Source organism: Elephas maximus, chromosome 25 (assembly GCF_024166365.1).
Source record: "Elephas maximus indicus isolate mEleMax1 chromosome 25, mEleMax1 primary haplotype, whole genome shotgun sequence".
Taxonomy (NCBI): domain Eukaryota; kingdom Metazoa; phylum Chordata; class Mammalia; order Proboscidea; family Elephantidae; genus Elephas; species Elephas maximus.
Genome location: NC_064843.1, coordinates 11,015,122 through 11,042,085, shown reverse-complemented (window position 1 = coordinate 11,042,085; position 26,964 = coordinate 11,015,122). Strand labels below are relative to the sequence as shown.

General features: G+C 41.5%; 1 protein-coding gene across 6 annotated transcripts in view; it reads right to left on the bottom strand.

Moving 5' to 3' along the window:
* Nucleotides 1-26,964, bottom strand: part of LOC126067813 (serine/threonine-protein phosphatase 4 regulatory subunit 1-like) — a 107,190-nt gene that overhangs the window by 50,731 nt on the left and 29,495 nt on the right. For 5 of the 6 annotated variants that reach the window (XM_049870061.1, XM_049870064.1, XM_049870066.1 and 2 more), the window contains exons 3-5: nt 20,565-20,697; nt 7,507-7,613; nt 5,864-6,006 (exon numbers count right to left, since the gene is read on the bottom strand). In XM_049870061.1, the coding sequence (XP_049726018.1) occupies nt 5,864-6,006; nt 7,507-7,613; nt 20,565-20,697 (383 nt within the window). Of the gene's footprint in view, nt 1-5,863; nt 6,007-7,506; nt 7,614-20,564; nt 20,698-26,964 lie in introns of those variants that run through there. The other variant, XM_049870065.1, reaches the window with a different exon arrangement.

Here is a 26,964-nt window from a genome sequence, read left to right as displayed (position 1 = left end):
GACCCTGTACTTTGACAAGCATGATGTCCATCTCCAGAGACTGATCCCTCCTGACAACATGTCCAAAGTATGTAAGACACAGTCTCACCATCCTTGCTTCTAAGGCGCATTCAGGTTGTACTTCTTCCAAGACAGATTTATTCATTCTTCCGGCAGTCCATGGTATATTCAATATTCTTCGCCAACACCACAATTCAAAGGCATCAATTCTTCTTCGATCTTCCTTCCAGCTTTCACGTGCATATGATGCGATTGAAAATACCATGGCTTGGGTCAGGAGCACCTTAGTCTTCAAGGTGACATCTTTGTTCTTCAACACTTTAAAGAGGTCCTTTGCAGCAGATTTACCCAATGCAATGCGTCTTTTGATTTCTCGACTGTTGCTTCCATGGCTGTTGATTGTGGATCCAAGTAAAATGAAATCCTTGACAACTTCGATCCTTTCTCCGTTTATCATGTTTCGCATTGGTCCAGTTGTGAGGATTTTGTTTTATGTTGAGGTGCAATCCATACCGAAGTCTCTGGTCTTCGATCTTCTTTAGTAAGTGCTTCAAGTCCTCTTCACTTTCAGCAAGCAAGGCTGTGTCATCTGCATAACACAGGTTGTTAATGAGTCTTCCTCCAATCCTGATGCCCCATTCTTCTTCAAATAGTCCAGCTTCTCGGATTATCTGCTCCGCATACAGATTGAATAGGTATGGTGGAAGAATACAACCCTGACGCACACCTTTCCTGACTTTAAACCAATCAGTATCTCCTTGTTCTGTCCGAACGACCACCTCTTGATCTATGTAAAGGTTCCTCATGAGCACAATTAAGTGTTCTGGAATTCCCATTCTTCCCAACGTTATCCATAATTTGTTATGATCCACACAGTCGAATGCCTTTGCCTAGTCAATAAAACACAGGTAAACATCCTTCTGGTATTCTCTGCTTTCAGCCAGGATCCATCTGACATCAGCAATGATATCCCTGGTTCCATGTCCTCTTCTGAAACTGGCCTGAATTTCTGGCAGTTCCCTGTCGATATACTGCTACAGCCGTTTTTGAATGATCTTCAGCAAAATTTTACTTGCATATAATATTAATAATATTGTTCTATAACTTCCACATTCGGTTGGATCACCTTTCTTGGGAATAGGCATAAATATGGATCTTGTCCAGTCAGTTGGCCAGGAAGCTTTCCTCCATATTTCCTGGCATAGGCGAGTGAGCGTCTCCAGCGCTGCATCTGTTTCTTGAAACATCTCAATTGATATTCCATCAATTCCTGGAGCCTTGTTTTTTGCCATTGCCTTCAGAGCAGCTTGGACTTCTTCCTTCAGTACCATCGGTTCCTGATCATATGCCACCTCTTGAAATGGTTGAATATCGACTAATTCTTTTTGGTATAATGACTCTGTGTATTCCTTCCATCTTCTTTTGATGCTTCTTGAGTCGTTTAATATTTTCCCCATGGAATCCTTCACTATTGCAACTCGAGGCTTGAATTTTTTCTTCAGTTCTTTCAGCTTGAGAAACACCGAGCATGTTCTTCCCTTTTGGTTTTCCATCTCCAGCTCTTTGCACATGTTATTATAATACTTTACTTTGTCTTCTCGAGAAGCCCTTTGAAATCTTCCGTTCAGTTCTTTTACTTCATCAGTTCTTCCTTTTGCTTTAGCTGCTCAACGCTCAAGAGCGAGTTTCAGAGTCTCCTCTGACATCCATCTTGGTCTTTTCTTTCTTTCCTGTCTTTTCAGTGACCTCTTGCTTTCTTCATGGATGATGTCCTTGATGTCCTTCCACAACTCATCTGGTCTTCTGTCACTAGTATTCAATGCGTCAAATCTATTCTTGAGATGGTCTCTAAATTCAGGTGGGATATACTCAAGGTCATATTTTAGATCTCGTGGACTTGCTTTGATTTTCTTCAGTTTCAGCTTGAACTTGCATACGAACAATTGACGGTCTGTCCCACAGTCAGCCCCTGGCCTTGTTCTGACTGATGATGTTGAGCTTTTCCATCGTCTCTTTCCACAGATGTAGTCAATTTGATTTCTGTGTGCTCCATCTGGCAAGGTCCATGTGTATGTGTATAGTCGCCGTTTATGTTGGTGAAAGAAGGTATTTGCAATGAGAAGCCGTTGGTCTTGCAAAATTCTATCATTCGATCTCCAGCATTGTTTTTATCACCAAGGCCATGTTTTCCAACTACCAATCCTTCTTGTTTCCAACTTTCACATTATAATCACCAGTAATTATCAATGTATCTTGATTGCATGTTTGATCAATTTCAGACTGCAGCAGCTGATAAAAATCTTCTATTTCTTCATCTTTGGCCCTAGTGGTTGGTGCGTATATTTGAATAATAGTCGTATTAAGCTGGTCCTCCTTGTAGGAGTATGGATATTATCCTATTACTGACAGCGCTGTACTTCAGGATAGATCTTGAAATGTTCTCTTTGACGATGAATGCAACACCATTCCTCTTCAAGCTGTCATTTCCAGCATAGTAGACTATATGATTGTCTGATTCCAAATGACCAATAACAGTTCATTTCAGTTCACTAGCGCCTAGGATATCGATGTTTATGCGTTCCATTTCATTTTTGATGATTTCTAATTTTCCTAGATTCATACTTCGTACATTCCAGGTTCTGATTATTAATGGATGTTTGCAGCTGTTTCTTCTCATTTTGAGTTGTGCCACATCAGCAAATCAAGGTCATGAAAGCTTTACTCTGTCCACGTCATTAAGGTCAACTCTACTTTCAGTCATCTTCTGAGTGCCTTCCAATCTGGGGAGCTCATCTTCCAGCACTATATCGGACAATGTTCCGCTGCTATTCATAAGGTTTTCACTGGCTAACACTTTTCAGAAGTAGACTGCTGGGTCCTTCTTCCCAGTCTGTCTTAGTTTGGGAGCTCAGCTGAAACCTGTCCTCCATGGGTGACCCTGCTGGTATCTGAATACCGGTGGCATAGCTTCCGGCATCATGGCAATACACAAGCCCCCATAGTACGACAAACTGACAGACACGTGGGGGGTGTTCATGAGAGCAACTTTAAAACACAGTAACATGAAGGTGCCTGTGCCTCTCCAGTGGGGTATGTCCTAAAGGCAAAAAGAGCTGCAGAGAAATCCTCATAGGCTAATCCTGTCACACTGATAGTGATAATGCAATTAAAATGTTGTCAGTGATCCCATCGCATTGTTAGGAACAATGCAATAATAATAATACTGGTATTTTTATTTTGAAAAGAACAGATGAATGGATGGGTAGATGGATGTATAGTGGGGTGGTTGGGTGTGTAGGTGGTTGGTTGGATGTGTGGATGGGTAGGTGGTTAGATGGGTGGGTGGGTAGATGGGTGGATGGGTAGGTGGTTGGATGTGTGGATGGTTGGTTGGGTAGGTGGATGAGTGGATGGGTGGGTGGTTGCGTGGGTGGATGGATGGATGGGTGGATGATTGGGTGGGTGAATGGTTGGGTGGGTGGACGGACGGATGGATGGATGGATGTGGACGGGAGGGCGGGTGGGTGGGTGGATGGATGGATATATACACACACATTAATGTAATTAAGCAAATTCTATGTCATAAAAAAAGGATACAGATATAAAATGAAAGAAGTAAAAGCCCTACATTCCCAAATTGGAATTGGAAATTTCAATATAAACTCACAAGGAATTTTTCCTTTTCAAACAAATAAGCTGCTCTGTCACTAGAGCACTGAACCCCGTTGTGATAAGCACCCCACCATCTCTGCTCTGGTCTCTTATGGTCATTTCTCTCAAGACAGAGCCAGGCTCCCCAGAGAAATTGCTGATTCCAGGTGGAGGTGAGCTGTCAAAGTCTACCAGGTTATGCTGAAAAGACTCTGGAGCCCACTTTTGAAGGGCTCCCACTGGCCAAAGCTGGGACAATCTAATCACCAAACAGAATAATGGCCACAATGAGCTGAACATAGAAAAAGTAGGTTAAAATTCAGGAATTAACAATAACACTCAAAACAAACAAGTTTTTAAAAACTTGATTGGTAAACTTTACAGATTATTAGGGTTCCAACTAATGATTCTGTACGCTTGTAAATAAAGGAAAAAAATTAAGTATTTATTCTATTTTTCTCATGCAAACAGGATTTTGGAGTTACCAAACAGTCAGCGGAAGAGAAGGAGTTCTTTATAGAAGAATTTCAGCTATTTACTTTGGAAAGAATGATGGAGTTCAATTATCACAATTTTACAGCCTCTAATGAAACACTGGATAGGCATTGATCATCGATGGCTGCCCGTATCTTTAGGTGAATGGTTGACAGGACTTTATAACAAAAGGGTCAGGCAGAGAGCACCTGAATCCAGCAGTCAAACTCAACCTCAGGAAGAGAAAGCCACCCCAAGCTTTGGTGCTTCCTGACTGGGCACAACAGGAAAACACAGTGCCACCTCCTACCCAAACTAAAAACCCGTTGCTGTTGAGTCAATTCCGACCCGTAGCGACCCTACAGGGCAGAATAGAACTGCCCCACAAAATTTCCAAGGAGCGGCTGGTGGATTCAAACTGAGGACCTTTTGGTTAGCAGCCAAACGCTTAACCACTGCGCCACCAGGGCCCCACCACCTTCTACATAGTCTTGCTAAAACAGATTATTGGAATCTGATTAAGCCTCAAGATTTAACTACCAAAACAAAACAAAAAAACAAACCCAGTGCCGGTGAGTCGATTCCGACTCATAGCGACCCTATAGGACAGAGTAGAACTGCCCCATAGAGTTTCCAAGGAACACCTGGCGGATCTGAACTGCCGAACCTTTGGTTAGCAGCCATAGCACTTAACCACTACATCACCAAGGTTTCTGATTTAACTACCAGTGTGTAGGAAATAGGAGCCTTGGTGGCACAGTGGTTAATTGCACGGCTGCTAACTGAAAGGTTGGTGGTGTGAATCCACCAGCTGCTCCGTGGGAGAAAGATATGGTAGTCTGCTTCCATAGAGATTACAGCCTAGAAAACCCTATGGGGCAGTTCTACCCTGTCACGTGAGATCACTATGTGTCAGAATCGACTTGATGGCAATAAGTTTTGGTATAGGAAATACTGGGGGATAGAGCAACATCTTAAACAACACCATGGGGACCCAATCAGCCAGATTCAAAATGGTGGAAATTCTACAGGATGAATGACCTGGCTGGCTTCTTCAACAAATAAATAGTAAGGGGGAGGAAGAGAAAAAGGAACTGTCCTAAATGAAAAGAGATTTAAGAGACATCAACCAAATGCAATGTATAGTCCTCATTTGGATTCTGATTAGAACAACCCATCTACAAACAACATATTTCTGAGAAAAGTGAGAAAATTTGAACAGTGACTAGGTATTAAAAAAAAAGGATAATACTAAGAGCTACTGATAATGTTAGCAGGTATGATAATGGTACTGTCATTATGCTTTTTAAAAAGAGTCTATTTCTTAGAGAGCAATACTAAAGTTTTTATAGTTGAACCGATACGCTGTCTGGGGATTGCTTCCATCTGGCCTGAGTTTATCCGGATACCATGAATGAAAGGAGCCAAATACGAATGATGGTTTAGACTGGGTGAGGGGCACGTGGGTGTCCACATCAACATTCTCTCTACTTCTACGTGTGCTTGAAAATTTCCATAACAAATGTTTAAAAAATGAAATATGATCAGAATGAGCACTGTCTTCCTACATGTGAGAGGAAGTAGGCACGGACCCTACAAGATGAGAGGAAACGGGTACGGGCATTTTGCTCTTGAATCACGTAACTCAAAGAAGATCTTTTCTGAATTAGGCACTAACAGCTGAAACAAAACTAGAGCGGATTTGCTAAAGAGATCTGAAGGCCACAAGTTTTCAAACCTGATTGTTTGGGTCTGTGAGGTACCTCACTACGACAGGTATGAGATAATCGGACAGCACCACGGGAAAATTTGATGTATTTTCTTGTAAAAACATGGCAACAGGAGGAATCTGTTCCATCAGCTCAGTCCGCACTGTAGGTTCTGCAGCAGTAAAAAACAGAAAAAGAAATACATTACAAATAAGCCAAGCATCTTATAGAGTATATACCGATAGTTTCTAGCTTTTCTTACTAAAATACTTCATCAAGAAAATTAGACAAATGCAGTTTAAAAATCATTTCCCATTCAGAGTATTTATGCTACAGGCAGGCTTAAAAAGCTAATAAGCTATACAGCAGTTTAAAAACATAAAAAGCAGAGAGAATGACAACTCCATTATAACAAGCCATATATAAATCGAGGCGGGAGAAGAAGTCTGCACTCTGGGCCAGCCTCCAAAAGCTATTAGAGCTAATGGCCTATATGCCAGACCTATGGGTTGTGCTTATTTAAATTCCAGCCAGAATGTATACATTATAAATAATTCTTTCATAAACGCACTCCCCCACAATCCACGCATCCCAATTATTTCTGAGGCAAAGCATTAAACAAAAGAGTGGCTCTAGCTCCAAAATACCACATTAAATTTAACACAAATATATAATTGCTGCAGCACTGTAAAACGGTACCTCGCTTACAAAGAGAATCCATTTAAAGACTCAAAACGTCCGTGTAGGCCTTTTTAAAAGCTTTGTGTCACATTCAAAAGAATATTTTAAACTAATACAGGCGAAATGGAAAAGGAAGACTTGTTTTTCTATTTTCAGCTAAAACGATCGAATTCTAAAGCAGGCCTAAGATTCCTGAAACTTCCTGAAGCTGCTCATCGTTCATTATGGATGCAGGGAAGAGGTATGTCAGAGCAGCTGTCGGTACTGGCAACTCCACCACTCACTCATCTTTACTGTGCATGTTTATTGGGGGAGGGGACCCCAGTGTCTGCCATACAGCAATGTGCTTCTCTTCCAGAACAGCCATCATGGAGAGGTAGAAAGAGAAAGAAAAATCAGGATTAACTGACGAAGATCATAAATAAGGAAAATTAATGACCAGGATTGTTCTAATCCAAAAAGCTTCTTTTAATTTGGTATTTTTGATTTGATATTTCTTACCAAGCAGCTAAGGACATCATGCTTGGTAAGGTACAGGGTCAGTGAAAAAGAGGAAGACCCTCGATGCGATGGATTGACAATGGTGGCTCCAACAATGGGCTCAAGCACAGTTACAATTGTGAGGATGGTGCAAGACTGGGCAGCATTTCATTCTGTTGTATGTAGGGTCGCTGTAAGCTGGAACCAGCTCGACAGCACCTAACAACAACAACAGTAACCAGCAGTCTGACAAAACTTATGAAATAAGAAAGGTCTAACTGCCGGGCAAATGGCATCCATGGCCATTAGTCATTCTACTTTTCTAAAACAGCGCGTAATTTGAGTCACATTCAAGTAAGAGGCCCACTCTTCATGACAAGCCCATTCATTGTTAGACAGTGCTTAAAACTTATCGATTAACACGCAGGTTTTTAAAAATTAGCTACCATCGGTTGTATGTAACTTCTTGGAAATGCACAAGTGAAAAATTAAATTATACAATCATACAAACCTGCATCTTCTGATAATCTGACCACAATCTCCATTACTGTTACAAAGTCTTCTTCATTGCTACTGAAGTCCCGGAAGATATCAAGTAGTCCTCTGGCAATAATCTGACTGTGGAAATGAGAAATGACCCATACAGTTACCTGGGCAGCACTGACTAACAGGCATTGTGATAAGAGCAGATAATATAACCACGGAGCCAAAGAGAGTCAACAACCTCTGTCTAGACAGAGAAGAGAGACAATCAAGGAACGTCCAAAAATGGTCATTCCAAAGTGGGTCAAAACCCTACAGGAATGGGAAGCTGTGTCCTCCAGTCTGACCGTTGTTAGAGGTCAAAACAGTTCGCTTGCCAACGAAACCTTTTTCTCCTTTTCTGACTGATTCTTCGGGCCTAAAAAGGCCCCACAGCAGAGGGGGTGGACACTGGGGTTAAGTAACCAGTAAGTACAGAAGGAGAAGGCCCAAAGAGGCATCCAGTGGCCCCCTCTAAGACTGAATGGGGAACTAGGAACTGTAAGAGTCGTTAGCGGCTGTTTTAAAGTTCAGGCATTTCCTCACACTTCCCATTTTTATTTTCCCAACATCCTGTACTGATGAAAAAACCTTTAAGACAGGAACGCCTGTAATGCTTGCTTTAAGGGAAAGGAGGAGCTGGGAGACCACATCCCACTACATAGGCAGGCTTGGTGGCAAGGGGATAGTGGGAGTCACCAAGAGGAAAGAGAAGCCCCACTGGGCTCCGGGGCCTGCGGCAAAGAACAGGAGGACACCAGCGAGCCAGCCTGGGGATGAGGAGCAGGCCTGGACTCATCAGAGCAAGGCTGGGTCAGTTGCCCCCCGAGACGACAAGCAACAGCAGAACTGAATACTCTTTGGGCATTCCAGACAGGGAAGAAAACATGGTTGTCACTGCAGGACCAAGTGACCATATCCCACTTGCCAAGCGTGATCTTAACCACTGCAGACATATTAAGGAGAGACTTCTACCCTTAAAGTTAGTGATCAGTGGAGGAGGTGCCCAGAAGATGTGGAACTTTCTGCGAGAACAGACCCACAGGCTCACAAGGCCAACGTGAACTGCGACTGGACCACCCAAGGACAGGAAACCAAAAATAAGGCAAAATAAAGACCTTTTCAGACATGCAAACATTTAAAGAACTCATTACCATCAGAGCTTCTCTTAGTCTGGGTTCTCTCCAAGTTGACACACAATCTTAACCATCACAGACCTGCATTACAGGAAATGATAAAAGAAGTCCTTCGGGCAGAAATAAAATGACAGTAGACAGAACCTGGATCTACGTAAAGGAATGAAGAGCACTGGAAATGGCAGCTACATGGGTAAATACACAAGATTTTATCTTCTTATTGAAACCTCTCTGAAAAATAATTGCACAAAAATAGTTTAAACAAAAATAGTTACAATGTATGATGCATTTATAACATATGTATAAGTAAAATGCATTAACAAAAATAGCATACAGACCAGAAGAGGGGACATGGGGGTATATTATCATAAGACTCTCGTACTGTACGTGAAGTGGTAAAGTAGCACTTGAAGGTAGACTGTGATAAATTAAATAAGTATACTACACACTCTAAGGCAACCACTAAAATAAAAGAACAATGGGCTATAGCTAATAAGCTAATTAAGAAGAGAAATTCATTTAAAAAAAATTCAGTTAATCCAAGAGAAGGCAGATATAGAGTAAAAAGGGAATAAAAGAGATGTGACAAATAGAAAACAAACAGCAAGATGGTAGACTTATATGTAACCATTTGAATAATCACATTAAATGTAAATGGTCTAAACATTCCAATTAAAAGACAGAGACTGTCAGAAAGGATAAAAAAGCAAGACCCAAGTATATACTGTTTACATGAAACACATTTTAAACATGAAGATGCAAACAGGTTAAAAATAAAAGAATAGAAAAATATATACTACGCTAACAGTAGTCAAAAGAAAGCAGGAGTGGTTATATTAATGTCAAACAAATTAAATTTTAGAGCAAAGAATTATCACCAAGAATAAGTAAAGTCAATGATAAAGGGGTAAACTCATCAAGGAGGCATAATAATTCTAAATATTTATGTATCTAGCAATACAGCTTCAAAAATTTACAAAACAAAAATCAACAGAACTGCAAGGAGAAATAGACAAAAGTCAGTGTAAGAGTCCAAGCCAGGGCTTCAAACTGATTCTTCCTGGTTCAGTCATGGCCAAGGGAGTGAAACTGGAACAGAACCAAATTTTTTAAATTCTGGTTGACCCAATTTTTTTGAATTTGGTGAACTGGAATGGGAAAAATTACAAGTTGAAGCCCTGCTAAAAACCTAATCTTCCTCTTACTAAACACACTGCATAGCAACCAAATCTCTTGCCCGTCAGATTTTGAAGAGTCAAAAACAGCGGTGACCCGCTCAAAGATGGCAGCTGACTGCACCACTTTGAGTGTGTGTTGCTCTCCACAGTCCTGCCAATAATCCAATCTCACACGTCAGGCTCCTGAAAGTGCTCACTACGCCTCTTCTGAGTCTCCCATTCCAGGGCTTCAACCCATAATTTTTCCCATTCCAGTTATCGTTCCAATTCACCCAAATTGTAAAAATTCGAGTCTGTTCCAGTTTCACTCTTTTGCATATCCCCACTAGAAGGTGTGGCATCTGGGGATCCATGTGGCTACTGTTTTAGAAACCGTTTGGAGTTTTGAACAGACAGCCCTGTCTTGCACCATGATGAGTTAAAGAATCTCTAGGCTATGTGGTGAAGCAATATAGTCCCATTCTGTTGGGAAATGGAAAATTGTTGGAAATTTCCACAGCTGTAAGGAAAACCACTCTGCCAGCATGTCTAAGTATGAGATCTTGTCATTGCGTTGTTCTTGTCTCACACACAGTGCTAGAAACTAGAGGTCCACCCAAATCAGTGTGTTGGTTGTGCCACGCTCTCTCTCTGTCACTTCTGAGAGAAGATCCTTCCTTGTTTTCTCCAGCTTCTGGAAGCCCAGGCATTTCCTGATGTCCCTTGGCTTGTAGATGTATCTTCATCTTCATTTTGTTAATGGTGTTGTTTGATGGCAACCAGAGGGGGGACCACCTATACCTTGCAGGCTTGAGGAACTAAAGACATTAATCCTGGCTGCCTTTTCAACCTGGTACTGTAGAATACATGGAATTTGGTATCAGAAAAACTTTGTTCAAAACTACACCCTACCTCTTAAAAGCTTTCAGGCGTCCATCCAAGATACAATAATTGGTCTCTATTTAGCTAGAGCAGCCGAGGAAGAAGGAAACCCAGGAATCAGACAAGAAACTAGACTAAGGTCTAACTCCCTCTATGAACTACTGTCTCCTTAGCTATGAGAACAGAAAAAATGGATGGTGCCTGGCTATCATTTCTGAATGTTTCCATCAAGGAATCCTGATCAAAAGAACAAAAAAAAAAAATGGGCAAGAGAATCTGAAATTCTTACAGAATCCAGACTTAATGAGGCTGAAGAAATCTCCACATCTATAGCTCTGATAAATCTTCAAACCATGAACTGAAATTATCCCCTGAAGTCATCTTTAAACCACAGAACTATTTAGCTAAGCTAGTAGAGAATGTTTGCCATGAGAACTGCAAACTCTTAAAGAATCTTCTATATGAAATCAAATTATGAACAGTAACTCTAAAGCATAGATGAGATGTTTAGGGGGTAGTGAGTCTAAGTCAATGGTGGTGAAACAATATGGGTAGAGATAGCAACGATGGTGACACAACGTGAAGAATGTAACCAATGTTACTAAATTGTACATGTAAAATTTGAAAAAAAGAAAATGACAAAGACAAGCCATAAACTGGAGAAAATATCTGACTTGCATTCAGAATATATAAAGAACATTTATAACACAATAATGAGACAAACAGCCCGATTTAAAAAAAAGGGGCCAAAAGATTTTAACAGAAACATGACCAAAAAAGATACACAAATGGCCAATAAACACAAGAAAAAAATGCTCCTTAGTCCAGGTCTTTGTTGTTGTTAGTTGTTAGGTGCCAAGGACTCAGTTCTGACTCACAGCAACCCTATGTACCTCAGAATGAAACACTGCCTGGTCCTGCTCCATCCTCACAATCACTGTTATGCTAAGATCATTGTTGCAGCCACTGTGTCAATCCATCTCATTGAGTGTCTTCCTCTTTTTCGATGACCCTCTACTTTAGTTGTGTGGTTTATGTCCTTCTCCAGGGCCTGGTCCCTCCTAATAACATGTCCAAGGTATGTGAAATGAAGTCTTGCAATCCTCAATTCCAAGGAGCATTTCGGCTGTACTTCTTCCAAGACAGATTTGTTTGTTCTTCTGGCAGTCCATAGCATATTCAATATTCTTCACCAACACCACAATTCAAAGGCATAAATTCTTCTTCAATCTTCCTTATTCATTGTCCAGCTTTCACATGCATGTAATGCAATCAAAAATACTGTGGCTTGGGTCAGGCACACCTTAGTCCTCAAAGTGACATCTCTGCTTTTGAACACTTTAAACAGGTCTTTTGCAGCAGATTTGCCCAACGCAATATGTTGTGTGATTTCCTGACTGCTGCTTCCATGGGTGTTGACTATAGATCTAAGTAAAATGAAATCCTTGACAACTTCAACATTTTCTCCATTTAACATGATGTGGCTTATTGGCCCACTTGTGAGGATTTTTGTTTTATTTTGAGGTGTAATCCATACTGAAGTCTGTAGTCCTTGGTCTTCATCAGTAAGTGCTTCAAGTCCTCTTAGCTTTCAACAAGCAAGGTTGTGTCATCTGCATATTGCAGGTTATTAATGTATCTTCCTCCAATTCTAATGCTGCATTATTCCCACAGTCCAGCTTCTCAGATTATTTCCTCAGCATACAGATTGAACAAGTATGGTGAAAGGAAGCAACACTGACGCACACCGTTCCTGGCTTTAAACCACACAGTATCACCTTGTACTGCTGCAACCACTTCTGAATGATTTTCAGCAAAATTTTACTTGATGTTGTCCAATAATTTCCACAATTCTTTGGAATGGGCACAAATATGGATCTCTTTCAGTCTGCCGGCCAGGCAGCTATCCTCCAAATCTCTTGGCATAGATGAGTGAGCGCTTCCAGTGCTGCATCCATTTGTTGAAATATCTCAATTGGTATTCCATCAATTCCTGAAGCCTTGTTTTTCACCAATGCCTTCAGTGCAGCTTGAACTTCTTACTTCAGTACCATCAGCTCTTGATCATACACTATCTCCTGAAATGGTTGAAAGTCGACCAGTTCTTTCTCGTACAGTGACTCTGTGTGTTCCTTCCAACTGTTTTTGATGTTTCCTATGTCATTCAATATTTTGCCATGTTACGTTGTTGTTAAAAAAAAAAAAAAAATGTTGTTGTTAGGTGCTATCAAATCAGCTCCGACTGATGGTGACCCTATAATTAAGACAGGGTAGAACTGCCTCAAAGGGTTTCCAAGGAGTGGCTGGTGGATTTGAACTGCTGAACTTCTGGTAGGCAGCTAAGCTCTTAACCACTACACTACCAAAGCTCCATTTTGCCCATAGAATCCTTCAATTTTGCAATTTGAGGCTTGAATTTTTTTTTCTTCAGTTCTTTCAGTTTCAGAAATGCTGAGCTTGTCTTCCCTTTTGGCTTTCTAACTCCAGGTCTTTGCATATTTCATTAAAGTACTTCACTCTATCTTCTCGAGCCGCCCTTTGAAATCTTCTGTTCAGCTGTTTTACGTCGTCATTTCTTCCTTTCTCTTTAGCTACTCTATGCTCAAGAGCAAGTTTCAGATTCTCTTCTGAAATCCATTTTGGTCTTTTCTTTCTTTCTGTCTTTTTAACGACCTCTTGCTTTCTTCAAGTATGACGTCCTTGATGTCACTCCACAACTCATCTGGTCTTCGGTTATTAGTGTTCAATGCATCATATTTATTCTTGAGATGGTCTCTAAATTCAGGCGGGATATACTCAAGGTCGTATTTTGACTCTCATGAATTTCCTCTAATTTTCTTCAGCTTCAACTTGAGCTTGCATAAGAGCAACTGATGGTCTGTTTATGCAGTCAGCCCCTGGCCTTGTTCTGACTGATAGTTTCTCCACAGATGTAGTCAGTTTGATTCCTGAGTAATCCATCTGGTGAGGTCCACGTGTATTGTCACCATTTATGTTGGTGAAAAAAGGTATTTGCAATGAAGAAGTAAGACATCGGTCTGGCAAAATTCTGTCATGCAATCTCGGATATCATTTTTATTACCAAGGCTATATTTTCCAACTACTGATCTCTTTCTTCTTTCCAACTTTCTCACTCCAATTGCCAATAATTATCAATTTATCTTGATTGCCGGTTTGATCAATTTCAGTCTGCAGAAGTTGGTAAAAATCTTCAATTTCTTCATCTTTGACCTTAGTGGTTGGTACATAAATTTCAATAGTCGTATTAACTGGTCTTCCTTGTAGGTATATGGATATCATCCTATCATTGACAGCACTGTACTTCAGGATAGATCTTGAAAATTTTCTTTTGATGATGAATGTGACGCCATTCTGCTTCAATTTGTCATTCCTGGAATAGCAGACTATATGGTTGTCTGATTCATAATGGCCAACAGCAGTCCATTTCAGCTCACTAACACCTAGGATATCAATCTTTATACGTTCCATTTCATTTTTGACAACCTTCAATTTTCCTAGATTCCACTTACATTCCATGTTCCGATATTAATGGGTGTTTGCAGCTGCTTCTTGAGTGTGTTCCAACCTGAGAGGATCATCTTTCAGCACTATATCAGACAATGTTCTGCTGCTATTCACAAAGTATTCCCTGGCCAATTTTTTTTACATGTAGACTGTTGGGTCCTTCTTCCTAGTCTGCCTTAGTCTGGAAGCTCCACTGAAATCTGTCTACCACAGGTAACCCTGCTGGTATTTGAAATACTGGTGGCATAGCTTCCAGCAACACACAAGCCAACACAGTATGATAAATGGATAGATGAGTGGTGGTCCACGTCTTTAAAACCAAACCAAACCCACTGCCATTCAGTTGATTCCTACTCATGGCGACCCTATAGGATACAGTAGAACTGCCACATAGGGTTTCCAAGGAGTAGATGGTAGATTCGAACTGTCGACCTTTTGGTCAGAAGCTGAGTTCTTAATCACTGTGCCCCCAGGGCTTTAGGAAAATACAAATCACAATGACTCTGACAGATACTACCTTAACCAAGTGATCAAGGTTAACGCCACCAGTAGTAAGTCATGTTGATATCATGAACCCTGGATATGATGTGATAAGAAGGGTACGCTACCTCTGGGGCATTCTTCCCAAAAACCCAAAGCATCAGTCTAAACATGAGAACACATGAGACAAACTAGAACTGACAGAGATTCCACAAAAAGCTGATCATCATTCACCGAGAGTGTCAAGGTCGTAAGAGATAAAGTGAGACCCAGAAACTGTCACAGGCTGGAGCAGATTAAAGAGACGCAACTGCGAAAGGCAACTTGGCATCCAATGTGGATCCTAAAACAGAAAAAGAACATCGGTAGAAAAATTGGTAAAATCCGAGTAAAGTACTGGCAAAGATAGGAAGACATGGAGCAACAAGAACCCACATACATCAATGGCGGTTATAAAATAGCACAGGTGATTTGGACAACAGTTTGGCAGTTTCTTAAAAAGCTAAATATACACTTATCATTAACCCAGCAATTCCACTCTTTGGTATGTACCCAAAAGAAATGAAAACATAGCTCCACACAAAGACTTGTATGTAAAAGTTCACAGAAGCATTATTCATGATAGCCACAAAACAGAAAAACCCCAATGTTCATCAACTGATGAATGGAGAAGCAAAATGTGAACTATCCATGTGATGGAATACCACACAGCAATAAAAAGAAACAAACTACTGAGAATAATGGTGATGAATCTCAGATACATTTCACTAAGTAAAAGAAGCCAAATGCAAAAGAATACATATATATGAAACTCTAGGAGCAAAACCTTAACATCAGAAAACAAGTGGTTGCCTGGAACTAGGGCACGGTGCAGGATTGACAGCAAAGTGGCAAACAAGGGAACCCGCTGGGGTGATGGAAATGCTCAAAACTTGGTTGTGGTGGTGGCTGCATGACTGTATACTTTGACCAAAACTCATTCAACTTTTTGTACATTTAAGATGGGTAAATTTTATTTTTTTCTAACATATACCTCAATTAAGCTGTTAAAAAAAAGAAACAAAAAGGACACTGACAAGGAAAAGTCAATGTGATCACCAGTGGCCTACAGTGGCTCGGAGGACTCTGTGCAACAAGAGGAACAGGAGCTCCCGGAGGTTTCTTTGCCCAAGAGGAAAGGAGCCCCTGCTTGTCTCTCTCTGTTCCTCCTAGCAACCGGCAGTCCAGAAACAATGCACTCCATTTCTGGCCATACATCAGGAGAATTAGCTGAAGTCAAAAACCCACCCTGATTTGCAGGAAAAAAAAAAAACACTAGAAACGAGGATTTCAAAGAGGCAGTCCTCCGGCCTAGAACACTATAGGAAGAAACCCATCAGCTTAAGCCTGTACAGAGGGAGACTTATACCACCCTTGGGATGAAAGATCCAGATCTGGCAGCCAGGAGGTTTGAGAAAGTCACTCACTGTGGACGAAGTCACTGATTACATTTCACTGGACCACATTCATGTCAGCCTCCCGGGGGAAATCAGGCAACCAAGGTCTCCAATCTGTTTCTAGGGCCGTAGAACGGACAGACAAATCCGCATCCAGCCTCAAGTGGTCACAGGGGACCTGCCCTCTTAAGGAAAGAGAGGAAAGGGATAAGAGAGGTCCCCTGAAGCAGGAACAAATTCACACAATGAATACAGAACAGGAGCAAGCTACAAATTAGTGCAATATCACTTTGGAGAACCTGGCTGCTTTGTATCTGAACAACCTGAAAAGACCACAGGGGATAAGACAAGTAGAGTTCAGAAGCATCACTCAACACTCCTCCCTGTCAGCTATGCTGATGGGATGAAGGAAGAGAGACATCCTCTAGAGACAGTGACAGTGCCTTCCTTAGGGAGTGTCCTGTGGGCCAGTAAGATTACGCACTGAAAGTCCCCAGCACAGAACTTGGCACATGTTAACTCCTCTACCAAGTCAGTCGTTAGCGTCCTAATATAAGCAAAGAACTGAAAACAACCCAAGTGTTTATCAATACAAGAAAACTGAGATAAATTATCATATAGCTATACACTGGAATGCTATACAGCCATTGTTTAAAGGTACCTCTAGGTATGTACTGAGTTATAAAGATGCCCACGATATCCTAGGTGACAAAACAAAGTGAAGAACTTTATGGACAGTAGGAGGGCATTTCTTAACAGAGATTATATTTATGTACACATGTGCAACACATGTGTACATATACACATTCATATACACATACACTCATTTAGGAAAAAGCCTAAAAGGTATTCACCACAGCTTTTACAGCTATTACTTAAGATTACAATGGAGGAGAGAGGGGAGCTCTTACTACTTACACTCCCAAAACTGCTATATGCTTTGTGATTTATTTTTTCAATATGAAGAAAAAAGGCTGGTTCCATTTCATATGGCAATGTAACCAACGTTTCCTGAAAATGTAACCATGGAAGTAACCCTTCATGTCTTTGTTCCTTCTTTCCCTCACCTGCTCATTCAGCTACAATAACCTGTTGAGGCCACCTAGCTGTAGACCTAGTACAAGAAGCTCAGCCCAGGCCGTGCCCTGAAAGAGCTTCCAATTCAGGCCCAGAGGGAAGCGAGAAAATCAGTGCTGACTGACAGCAATGAGATCCTCAAGAGAGTGCCTACAGGGGACTATAGGAACAGAGAAGAAAAACATAAAAGAACTAGCCAGAAAAAGAAAAACATAAAAGAGCTAGCCAAAGGGGTGAGTGTGAGAGGAAGAGCAGGGCCAGGTATACAGTCGTGGAAGCCTGAGAACATCAGGCCTATGTGTTGGAACCATCAGACAAGGACTTTAAAATATGTGTGATTAACATGCTAAAGGTCTAGGGGAAACGTGAGACATGCTTGAATAGTTAAGGAATTTCAGCAGAGAAATGTAAGTGAAGTCCAAGGAGACGAAACAAAGAATAAGGAAGAAGAAATATTTGAAAAGATAATGGCTGAGAATTTTTCAAAATTACAAAATTTCACACACACACACACACCCCTAAGCATATCATAAACAATCTGCTAAGAACCAAAGATTGAAAAGAAAATCTCTAAAGCAGCCAGAGAAAATGACACACTACATACAGAGGAACAAGAATAAGAATTATAGCTGACTTTTTTTTTTCTAATCAGAAACTAGTCAAGCCAGAAGATAATGCAACAACATCTTTAAAGTTCTAAAATTAAAAATAAAATTAACATCCCACAATTCTATACCCAGCAAAAATATCTCTGAAAAATGAAGGTGAAATAGACTTTTTCAGACAAACAAAAGCTGAGAGGATTCATGGGCAGTAGTCTTGTACTAACAAGAACTGTTAAAGGAAATTCTTCAGGCAAAAAAAGAAAATCAAACCCGTTGCCCTCGAGTTGATTTTGACTCATAGCAACCCTATGGGACAGAGAAAGAATTGACCCAGAAGGTTTCCAAGGTTGTAAATCTTTACAAAAGCAGACTGTCACATTTTTCTCCCACAGAGCAGCTGGTGGGTTCGAACCACCAACCTTTGGGTTAGCAGCCAAATGCTTAACCGAAGCACCACCAGAGTGCCTTCAGGCAAAAGGAGTATGGTATGAGGTGAAAATGTGCATTTACAAATAGAAATAAAAAGCACCAAAAATGGTAAAAATGATGATAAATACAAAAGACATTTTTCCTACTTTTAATTGTTTTAAAAGATAGTTGACTATCCAGAGGAAATAAAGTGACAATGTATCATGGGGTTTGTAGGAAAATGCAGCACATCTGCTGCAGGAAAGACAGGGAGTGGGGGGCGGGGAGGTGGGTGAGGAAACGGAGCACATCGTTGCCAGGTTCTTACGCTGCATCTTATACTATGCGTGATGTGGTATAATTTTATTGGAAGATTTGTTGTGATAAGTTAAAGAAGTATACTATAAACCCTAGAACAACCCAAAAAAAATTAAATTGAAAAGAAAAAAGATTTAACTCTAAGTCAATGTAGTAAAGATGGAATTATAAAAAATACTTTTCAATTTTTTAAAAACATTTATTTAATTTCTTTTTAAAGGCAGGGGTTGGAAGAAGGGAACAAGAACGTTAGGGACAAATAGAAAACAAATAGCAAGATGGTAGATTTAAACCCAACAATATAAATCAAAGAAAATCTAAATAAATGGAAGGATTGGAAAACTAAAAGCTGTACAGATGTCAATTCTTTCCAAATTGATTTATAGACAGAATGCAATCCCAGTGAAGATCTCAGCAGGTTTTTGCTAGAAACTTGATGAACTGGTGGCTAAAACGTATTTGGAAACACAAAGGGCCAAGAATAGCCAAAACGATTCTGAAGAAGAACTAAGTGGGTGGACTTATTCTACCTGATATCAAGACTTCTGATTATAAAGTTACAGTCATTAAGACAATGTGTTGTGGTACTGCTGCAATGACAAACAGACCAAAGGAATAGATTAGAAAGATTAGAAAGTCCAGAAACAGACCACACATACATGGACCCCTGATTTAAGACAAAGGCAGCACTGCAGAGCAGTGGATAAAACACAGTATTTTTAACACATGGTGCTGGGTCAACTGGACACCACATGGAAGGAAACATTACACACAAACAACAAATGACATCCCAGGTACATTGCAGATCCAAAGGTGAGGGGGAAATAATAAAACTTCTAGAACATAACATAAGAGAATATCTTGGTGGCCTTGGAAGAGGCACACTTTTCATATACAGGACATGTAAAGCGCTAACCACAAAAGAAAAACACTGACAGAGAACTACGTTTCAATTAAGAACCGTTCATCAAAGACACCATTCACAGTGCCTCCATCTTCCTATCTGTAAAATGGGGATAATAATTCAACTTACCCATTAACACTGTTGTGAGCTTTCTATGAGCCAACAGATGTAAAGGGCTTAGGCCTATGCTTGGCATAGATTATGAGATGGAATCGACTCGATGGCACACAACAAGAAGTGACTGGAAGGTAAGGAGAGTCCATGAGTTTCATCCAGTCTTTACAGGAATAGCTGCAGACAGATATAGATGTGAGCGAAGGATGCAGTTAGAGAGGCTCAGGGGACTTACAGAATGAGAGATGGCAAGTGTCTGTGAGTGCAAGGAAATGAAAGGGTGTGTGGACTGGGAGAGAAGGAGGATACAGAAGGCAGAAGGCACGCCTGATGGAGGTGAGATATCAGGTGGGAATGGCAGGCCAGCCACAGGGGCTGGTCAAGAAGAGAGGTACTTGTTCCTCAGAGACAGGGGGGAAGAATGCTATCAGATTCAGGTGCATTCAGGTAGACTATAAAATGAAAGAGCTGCTTTGATTTCTGCTTTCTTCATGAAGAACAAGTCAAGATCATCTGCTGGAAGGAAGACCCACAATGCGAGCCTGGAGTGGAATCCTGCCAGCACCATAAAGAGTGACATGACAAGAGGGCAGGAGAGGTTGCCGCAAAGGTCTCTGTAGCACTGCAGCGAAAAAACACAACGAGCAAACCAGGCTTTCAACTGATGCTTCTCAGCGCGTGTCAGTCAAGCCATCGGTTTCACTTTCCCGAGTACGGTATGTGTGAAAGAAACCCAGTTAGCAATTCTCATTATTTAAACATCATTAAGTTTGATCACCACTTCCTTCCTGGCTTACCAGGTGGTCAGTAAAACAGTAACAAAAAAAACAATGGAAAAACCTAATAAAATGGGGCCACTCAAACAGAATCCCAGAATCCTGGAGACGGTCAGTATCCAACTTCACACCTGAGTCCCCCTGAAGCCCTCACAGAGACGTGGCCATCCAGAGTCGTGTAAGAGACCCAGCAGAGGGCTGTGCCCACGCACGTGGCTCACACACTTACCGGTTGAAGATGTTGTCACTAAAAGCATACTTTTCCAGGCGAGTGAGTGGAGGCAGGTTGTCCTGGCCTGGCACGTCCAAGAAGGCAGTCACCCTCATGCTATCACAGTCTGGACCATAGTCTTCAAATCCATCTGAAGGGAAGGAGAAAAGAAAAATCAAACACACACATAAGCGTGCATCAGTTGTGAAAAGTCACCCTTGGGGAGATGTGACCTGGCTGCATGCTTTCTACCTTTGCGGCTCCTTCCAACAGAAGCCTTCTGAGAACTGCAACCTTGAGAAGGCATCTAAATGCATTGATGAGCCAAGAGAGGGGTGGTAAGGGCCAGGGTCTTCAAGAAAAAATGGACACTCTTCTTTTAATGCTGTCTGTCTGTCACATGATAGGTCACCTCTAATCAATCTCCCTGGCAACCACTCCTCCCTCCAGACTCAGAGGCAAGTGAACAAGAGGCTCGCCCCTAAGCAATAACTACCGTAAAGCTCCATTCAAACAGGTGTCAGTAGCTAATGGGAAAAAAAGAAGTTTGGCTCCATTAGCGAGAAGCTGCCAGTCCACCCCATATCATCTACTCCGTGCCACCAATTCCCATCCACCCACACCTCCAGTCCAGCAACTGCCAACCAGACACATCCACATGGATGTCTAACAGGTCCCTCTGACCCCAGAAGACAGGGAGACCAGGGATAATTTGGGTAATAACTGATAAGTTTAAATCGAAAAAAAAAAACCTCATTGCCGTCGAGTCAATTCCAACTCATAGTGACCCCATAGAACAGAGTAGAACTGCCCCACAGGGCTTCCAAGGAGCAGACAGGGCTTCCAAGGAGCAGCTGGTGGGTTTGAACTGCCCATCTTTTGGCTAGCAGCCGTAGCTTGCTGTAGCTCTTAACCACTGTGCCACCAGGGCTCCAATTTTAAATTAGGCGATGACAAATATGTGCCTGTTGTTGTTGTTACATGCTGTTGAGTCAATTCCGACTCATAGCGACCCCATGTGACAGAGCAGAACTCCCCCCATAGGTTTCCTGGGCTGTAATCTTTACAAGAGATTGCCAGGCCACTGGGTAAATTCAAACCGCCAACCTTTCGGCTGGCAGCTGAGCGCCTATCGTACCACCAGGGCTCCTTAATGTGTGTCTAGGTGCTTACTTTTCTTTGAAAACCCAACCACAGTTTTTTTTCTCAACTAATTTTTTTAAGGCTAATAATGAAAGCTTATTAAAAATTTACCCTGTATCATTTTTTTTTAATAGCCACTCAGAGAATTTTAATAAAGAATTGTCCATTTGTAGGAAAAATACATGTGGTACAATCAAATCCACCGTTTCTCTGCGTGACCCCTGCTTGGGAGAAGGGGTCACACTCAGCACAGCTGAGCCCCGCAGCCACAGGCACTTGTGGGAGCGACTCTCCATGCACCTCAGGCCCGGGGAAGCCTGCCGCCTGCACCCCACAGATGTTTACAGAGGACCTGCCCATTCAGCCCGGAGCATAGCAGGCACAAAAACATGAAGGCTTAAAGCAGTGGTCTGGAAACTTCCAGAACTGAAAATACTCAGAGGTAGATACGCTCGAAACTTTTCACACAGGACGTCAGAAGACCCTCCGAGGCCCACCTCCTGCCCTTCCTGAGTTCAGAACTGCAACTTTAAAGTGACAGAAAATACCCAGACACGCTTCAAGAAACTATTTATCAGAGAGCTGAACAACTTAGCAATTAGTGCCACCAAGGAATAGTTGTTATTCGTGAACATTAATGATTAAAAATAACAAAAACTATACTAACTATATATAAGGGAAAAAAAAAGCTGTATGCCTTAAAATACTGGATAACAACTAACCCTTACTGGTTACTTCCTCTAAGCTAGGAACTGTGCAAAGAGCTTTCTGTACAGTGGTAGTTCATCTTTACAACAGCCATGTGATCCCGGGTTTCTGTTAAGGAAAAGGAAGCTAAGGGAGGTTGAGAAACTTGTCTAAGGCCACACAGTAGAGAGTAGCAGAGTCAGAATTTGACTCAGATTGCAGATGCTGCGTTACGCTACGCTGCCGGAGAGAAAACCTCAATTTTAATTTTAGCTTTTAATTTTTAAACAACCCTCCACCTCCCTCCCTGGGCTTCAGGCGCACTAACTCCCCTTAGTCCTCCCATTGCACCGACATCTTTCATCTCCGTGTTTCTGCACGTGCTGCTCCCATCGCCCAGGACACCCTCACCTCTTGCACCCCTGCCATCCCCATTGAGGGCTGGGATCCGAGAGGGGCTCCCTGCCTCTCCGGAGAAGTCCAGTCTCCTGCTGCAGCCTCTCCTGGAGCCGTGGGCTCGTCCTGCCTAACTCGCACCATGACGGTGCTGGTCTGGGGTTTTGTGATTGTTCGATGTCTGTCTCCAGCCACCCTGCAAGCTCCATGAAGCACCCAGCGTAACACCTGATAAGCTGGAGGTGCTCAACAAAGAGTAGTGAAATGAAGGAATGACACCACCCAAAGAAACTTAAACGAATGAAAAAGATGACTGAAAAACTGAACTGACCGCTCATCCTCTGGCCACCACCCTTTATATACCTACCCCACATGCTCTCGGGTTAGGAAAGATTTCTTAGAGTGCACACAAAAAGCATGTGCCGTAAGAGAAAATACTGATGAGCCAAACTTCATCAAAATTCAGAACTTTCACCTTCAAAAGACACTGTAAGATGACCAATCTACAGACTGGGAAGAAAAGATTTTCAAAACACCTATCTAATAAAGGATCTGTATCCAGAACACATAAAGAATTCTCAGAACTCAATAAAAGAAGTCGACTTAAACATCAGGCTAAAGATTTTTTATTATTATTATTGTACTTTAGATGAAAGTTTACAGAACAAGTTAGCTTCTGATTAAGCAATCAGTACACACATTGTTTTGTGACATCGGTTACCAACCCTAAGACGTGTCAGCATTGTCCCTTCTCGACCTTGGGTTCCCTATTACCAGCTTTGCTGTCCCCTCCTGCCTTCTAGTCCTTGCCCCTGAGCAGGTGTGCCCCTTTTGTCTCATTTTGTTTTATGGGCCTACCTAATCTTTGGCTGAAGAGTGAACCTCAGGAGTAACTTCAGTACTGATTTAAAATGGTATCCAGAGGCCATACCCTCAGGGTTTCTCCAGTATCTGTCAGGCCAGTAAGTCTGGTCTTTTTTTGTGAGTTAGAATTTTATTCTACATTTTTCTCCAGCTCTGTCCAGGACTCTATATTGTAATCCCTGTCGAAGCAGTCACTGGTAGTAGCCAAGCACCATCTAGTTGTGCTAGACTTAGTGTGCTGGATGCTGTGGTGGTTGTGGTTCATTGGTCCTTCAGACTAATCTTTTCCTTATGTCTCTGGTTTTCTTCATTCTCTCTTGCTCCCAACAGGGTGAGACCAGTGTTTAAGGATGGCCACTTACAAGCTTTTAAAAGCCCAGATGCTACTCACCAAAGTAGAATGTAGGGCATTTTCATTATAAACTACGTTATTAGGCAAAAGGTTTTAATAGCTATTTCAGCAAAGAAGATAAACAAACGACAGTTAAACACAGGAAAAGATGTTCGATATCATTAATAATTAGAGAAATATCAGTTAAAACCAAAATAACAATACATATCCACTAAAATGATTATAATTAAAAAGGAAAATAAGCATTGGCAAGGATGTGAAGAAAATGGAACCCTCATACATTGCTGGTGGGAATGCAAAATGGTACAACCATTAAAACAGTTTGGCAATTTCTTAAGAAGTTAAACATATACTTACCACATGACCCAGCAATCCCACTCCTAGGTATTTACCCAAGAGAAATGAAAACATATGTTTACACAAAGATTTGTACTTGTATGTTCACAGCAACTTTCTTCATAACAGCCAAAAGCTGGAAATTACAAAGATAACCATCAACTGACAAACAGATAAACAAATTGTTTATCCTATACCACGGAGTACTTATCAACAACAACAAAGAATGAACTAATTCAAAGAAGAAACTAATCTAGAGGACAAATAGTCTACACGAACCATGACCTCACCTATCATGAGATCAGAAGAACCAGATGGTGCCCAGCAACCACTACCAACTGTTCTAATCAAGAGCTACAATAGATGGACCCTGATAGAATGGAAGAAAAATGTGAAATGGAACCTCAAATTCCTAAAAAACAAAAACAGACCTTCTGGAGTGGTTGAGACTGGAGGATTCCCCAAGATTATTGTCCTAAGATAGTCTTCAGGCTTTGAACCAAAACTAACCACTGAGGCCACCTTGTAGCTAAATATTTTGTGAGACTGGCTCACAAGTAGAAATGAATTAATTGAGACAATGTAATTAAAAATTCAGGAGCTGATTTAAATAGCAGTTTAGACACAGCTAAACACAGCTCAAGAAAGAGTTAGTGAGCTGGAAGACTGACCTGAGAAATCACTCACAACGCTGCGCAGAGTAACAGAGATGGAAAACACAAGATAGCAATTAAGACATAGGAAGAACAGAATGCTAAGGTTTAATATGAATCCAATAGGAATTCCAGAAAGGATTAATGAAAATGTGAAAGAGGCAATATTTAAAGAGATAATGGCTAACTATTTTCTAAAACTGAAAAAAAGGTGAATATCCAATTTGAAGAAGTACAAATCTAGAATGAATAGTTAAAAACAAGTATACATCTAAATGCATAAAAGGGAAAGAACTTTTTTCTTAAATGAAGAAAAATTAAAGATTCAATCCCAAATCTCCCACTTAAAAGATGTCAGAAGCGTAACTATGTAATCAATTAGGAGTGTCATGCCTTGAATCAGAATACCTGATTCTGAAATCAAGCTCTGCCTCTTACTAGCTGTGTACTCTTCAGTAAATTATATTACCCCATGGCTGTTTCCTGGACTTAAAATAGGTACAACAGTGCCTACCTGAGATAGTTGTTGTAGTGTAGATTAAATGACATATATAGAGACAGATAAAAAGACAGAGATATAGCATTTAACACACATAGGCACTCTGGTATTATTCTGTCACTGACCACATTATATTACTGATATTATTTATGCTTCTCTCTCCAGGGTTCAGGGCAACCACTATCACTAGTGGTTCAGAGACGTACGATTTTAACTCTGAATAGACACTTCCTACATCCTCTGTAAATGCCAGGCCACATCGTATAACACCTGGAACATAGGTGGCATTTAATAAAGATTGGCTTCTGTAGAAATCAGTCTCCTATGACTTTGATTAAAAAACCCAGTGCCGTTGAGTCGAAGCAGGACTCAATTCAGGAGGGCCTACTAGCCCCTGAGAAAGCCGAGAAAATCTAGTCTCCACAAAAACAAGCCTTCAATATAGCACCTAGCCTGGAAAAACCCAGTAAAAAACTTTGATTAGCAGGACTCAATTCAGGCCTGAGAAAGCCGAGAAAATCTAGTCTCCACAAAAACAAGCCTTCGATATAGCACCTAACCTGAAGCCACCTGGAGCTGTCCTCAAAATGTGAGTTACCAAGCAACCAAAGTCATTAAATAATTCACTTCTGCCTGCAAAAATATGACATCTTAGGTTCAAAAATGAGAGAAACTATAACATCATGTAACTGTTGAAATAAAATTTTCAGTTACAGTTATCAAAATTATTCAATTACCCTAACCACACATATAAATTTTAGTGATACATAATACATGCATAGGGAGGGGCAGAGAGGAGAGATGTGTAAAATCCATCCGAAAGATTAAGAAATCCAAATTTAAAGAGATGTCTGTTTTGTTGTGTTTCAGGAATGGAATTACAATTTTAGTCCTGCACAGAAAAAGAACTAAGTTGTCTAGTTAATACCTTCCTGGGAGAGTTTTGCATTAAAAGACTTGATGGTGGCCCATCAAAGCCGAAGAGAAGTGGCTCCATGATGTCACCACTTGGTCCTGCGCCCCAGCGGATCATGTCGCAAACAAACGCACAGCCTGGTCGCCAACGCCACCTGGCCTCCCACTCTCGGCGGCACAGCCTGGTCGCCAACGCCACCTGGCCTCCCGCTCTCGGCGGCACAGCCTGGTCGCCAACGCCACCTGGCCTCCCGCTCTCGGCGGCACAGCCTGGTCGCCAACGCCACCTGGCCTCCAACTCTCGGCAGCTTAGGGCGCCACACCCCACGTGTGACACATGGACCAAAACCTACAAATCCACTGCCATCGAGTCAATTTCAACTCACAGCGACCCTACAGGACAGAGCAGAGCTGCCCCACAGGGTTCCCAAGGCCGTAATCTTTACAGAAGCACCCTGCCACATCTTCCTTCCGAGGAACGGCTGGTGGGTTCCAACCGCTGACCTTTCTCTTAGCGGCTAAGCACTTTATTTTTTTTTAACAGCCACGCGCTTTGACTAGTGTACCACCAGG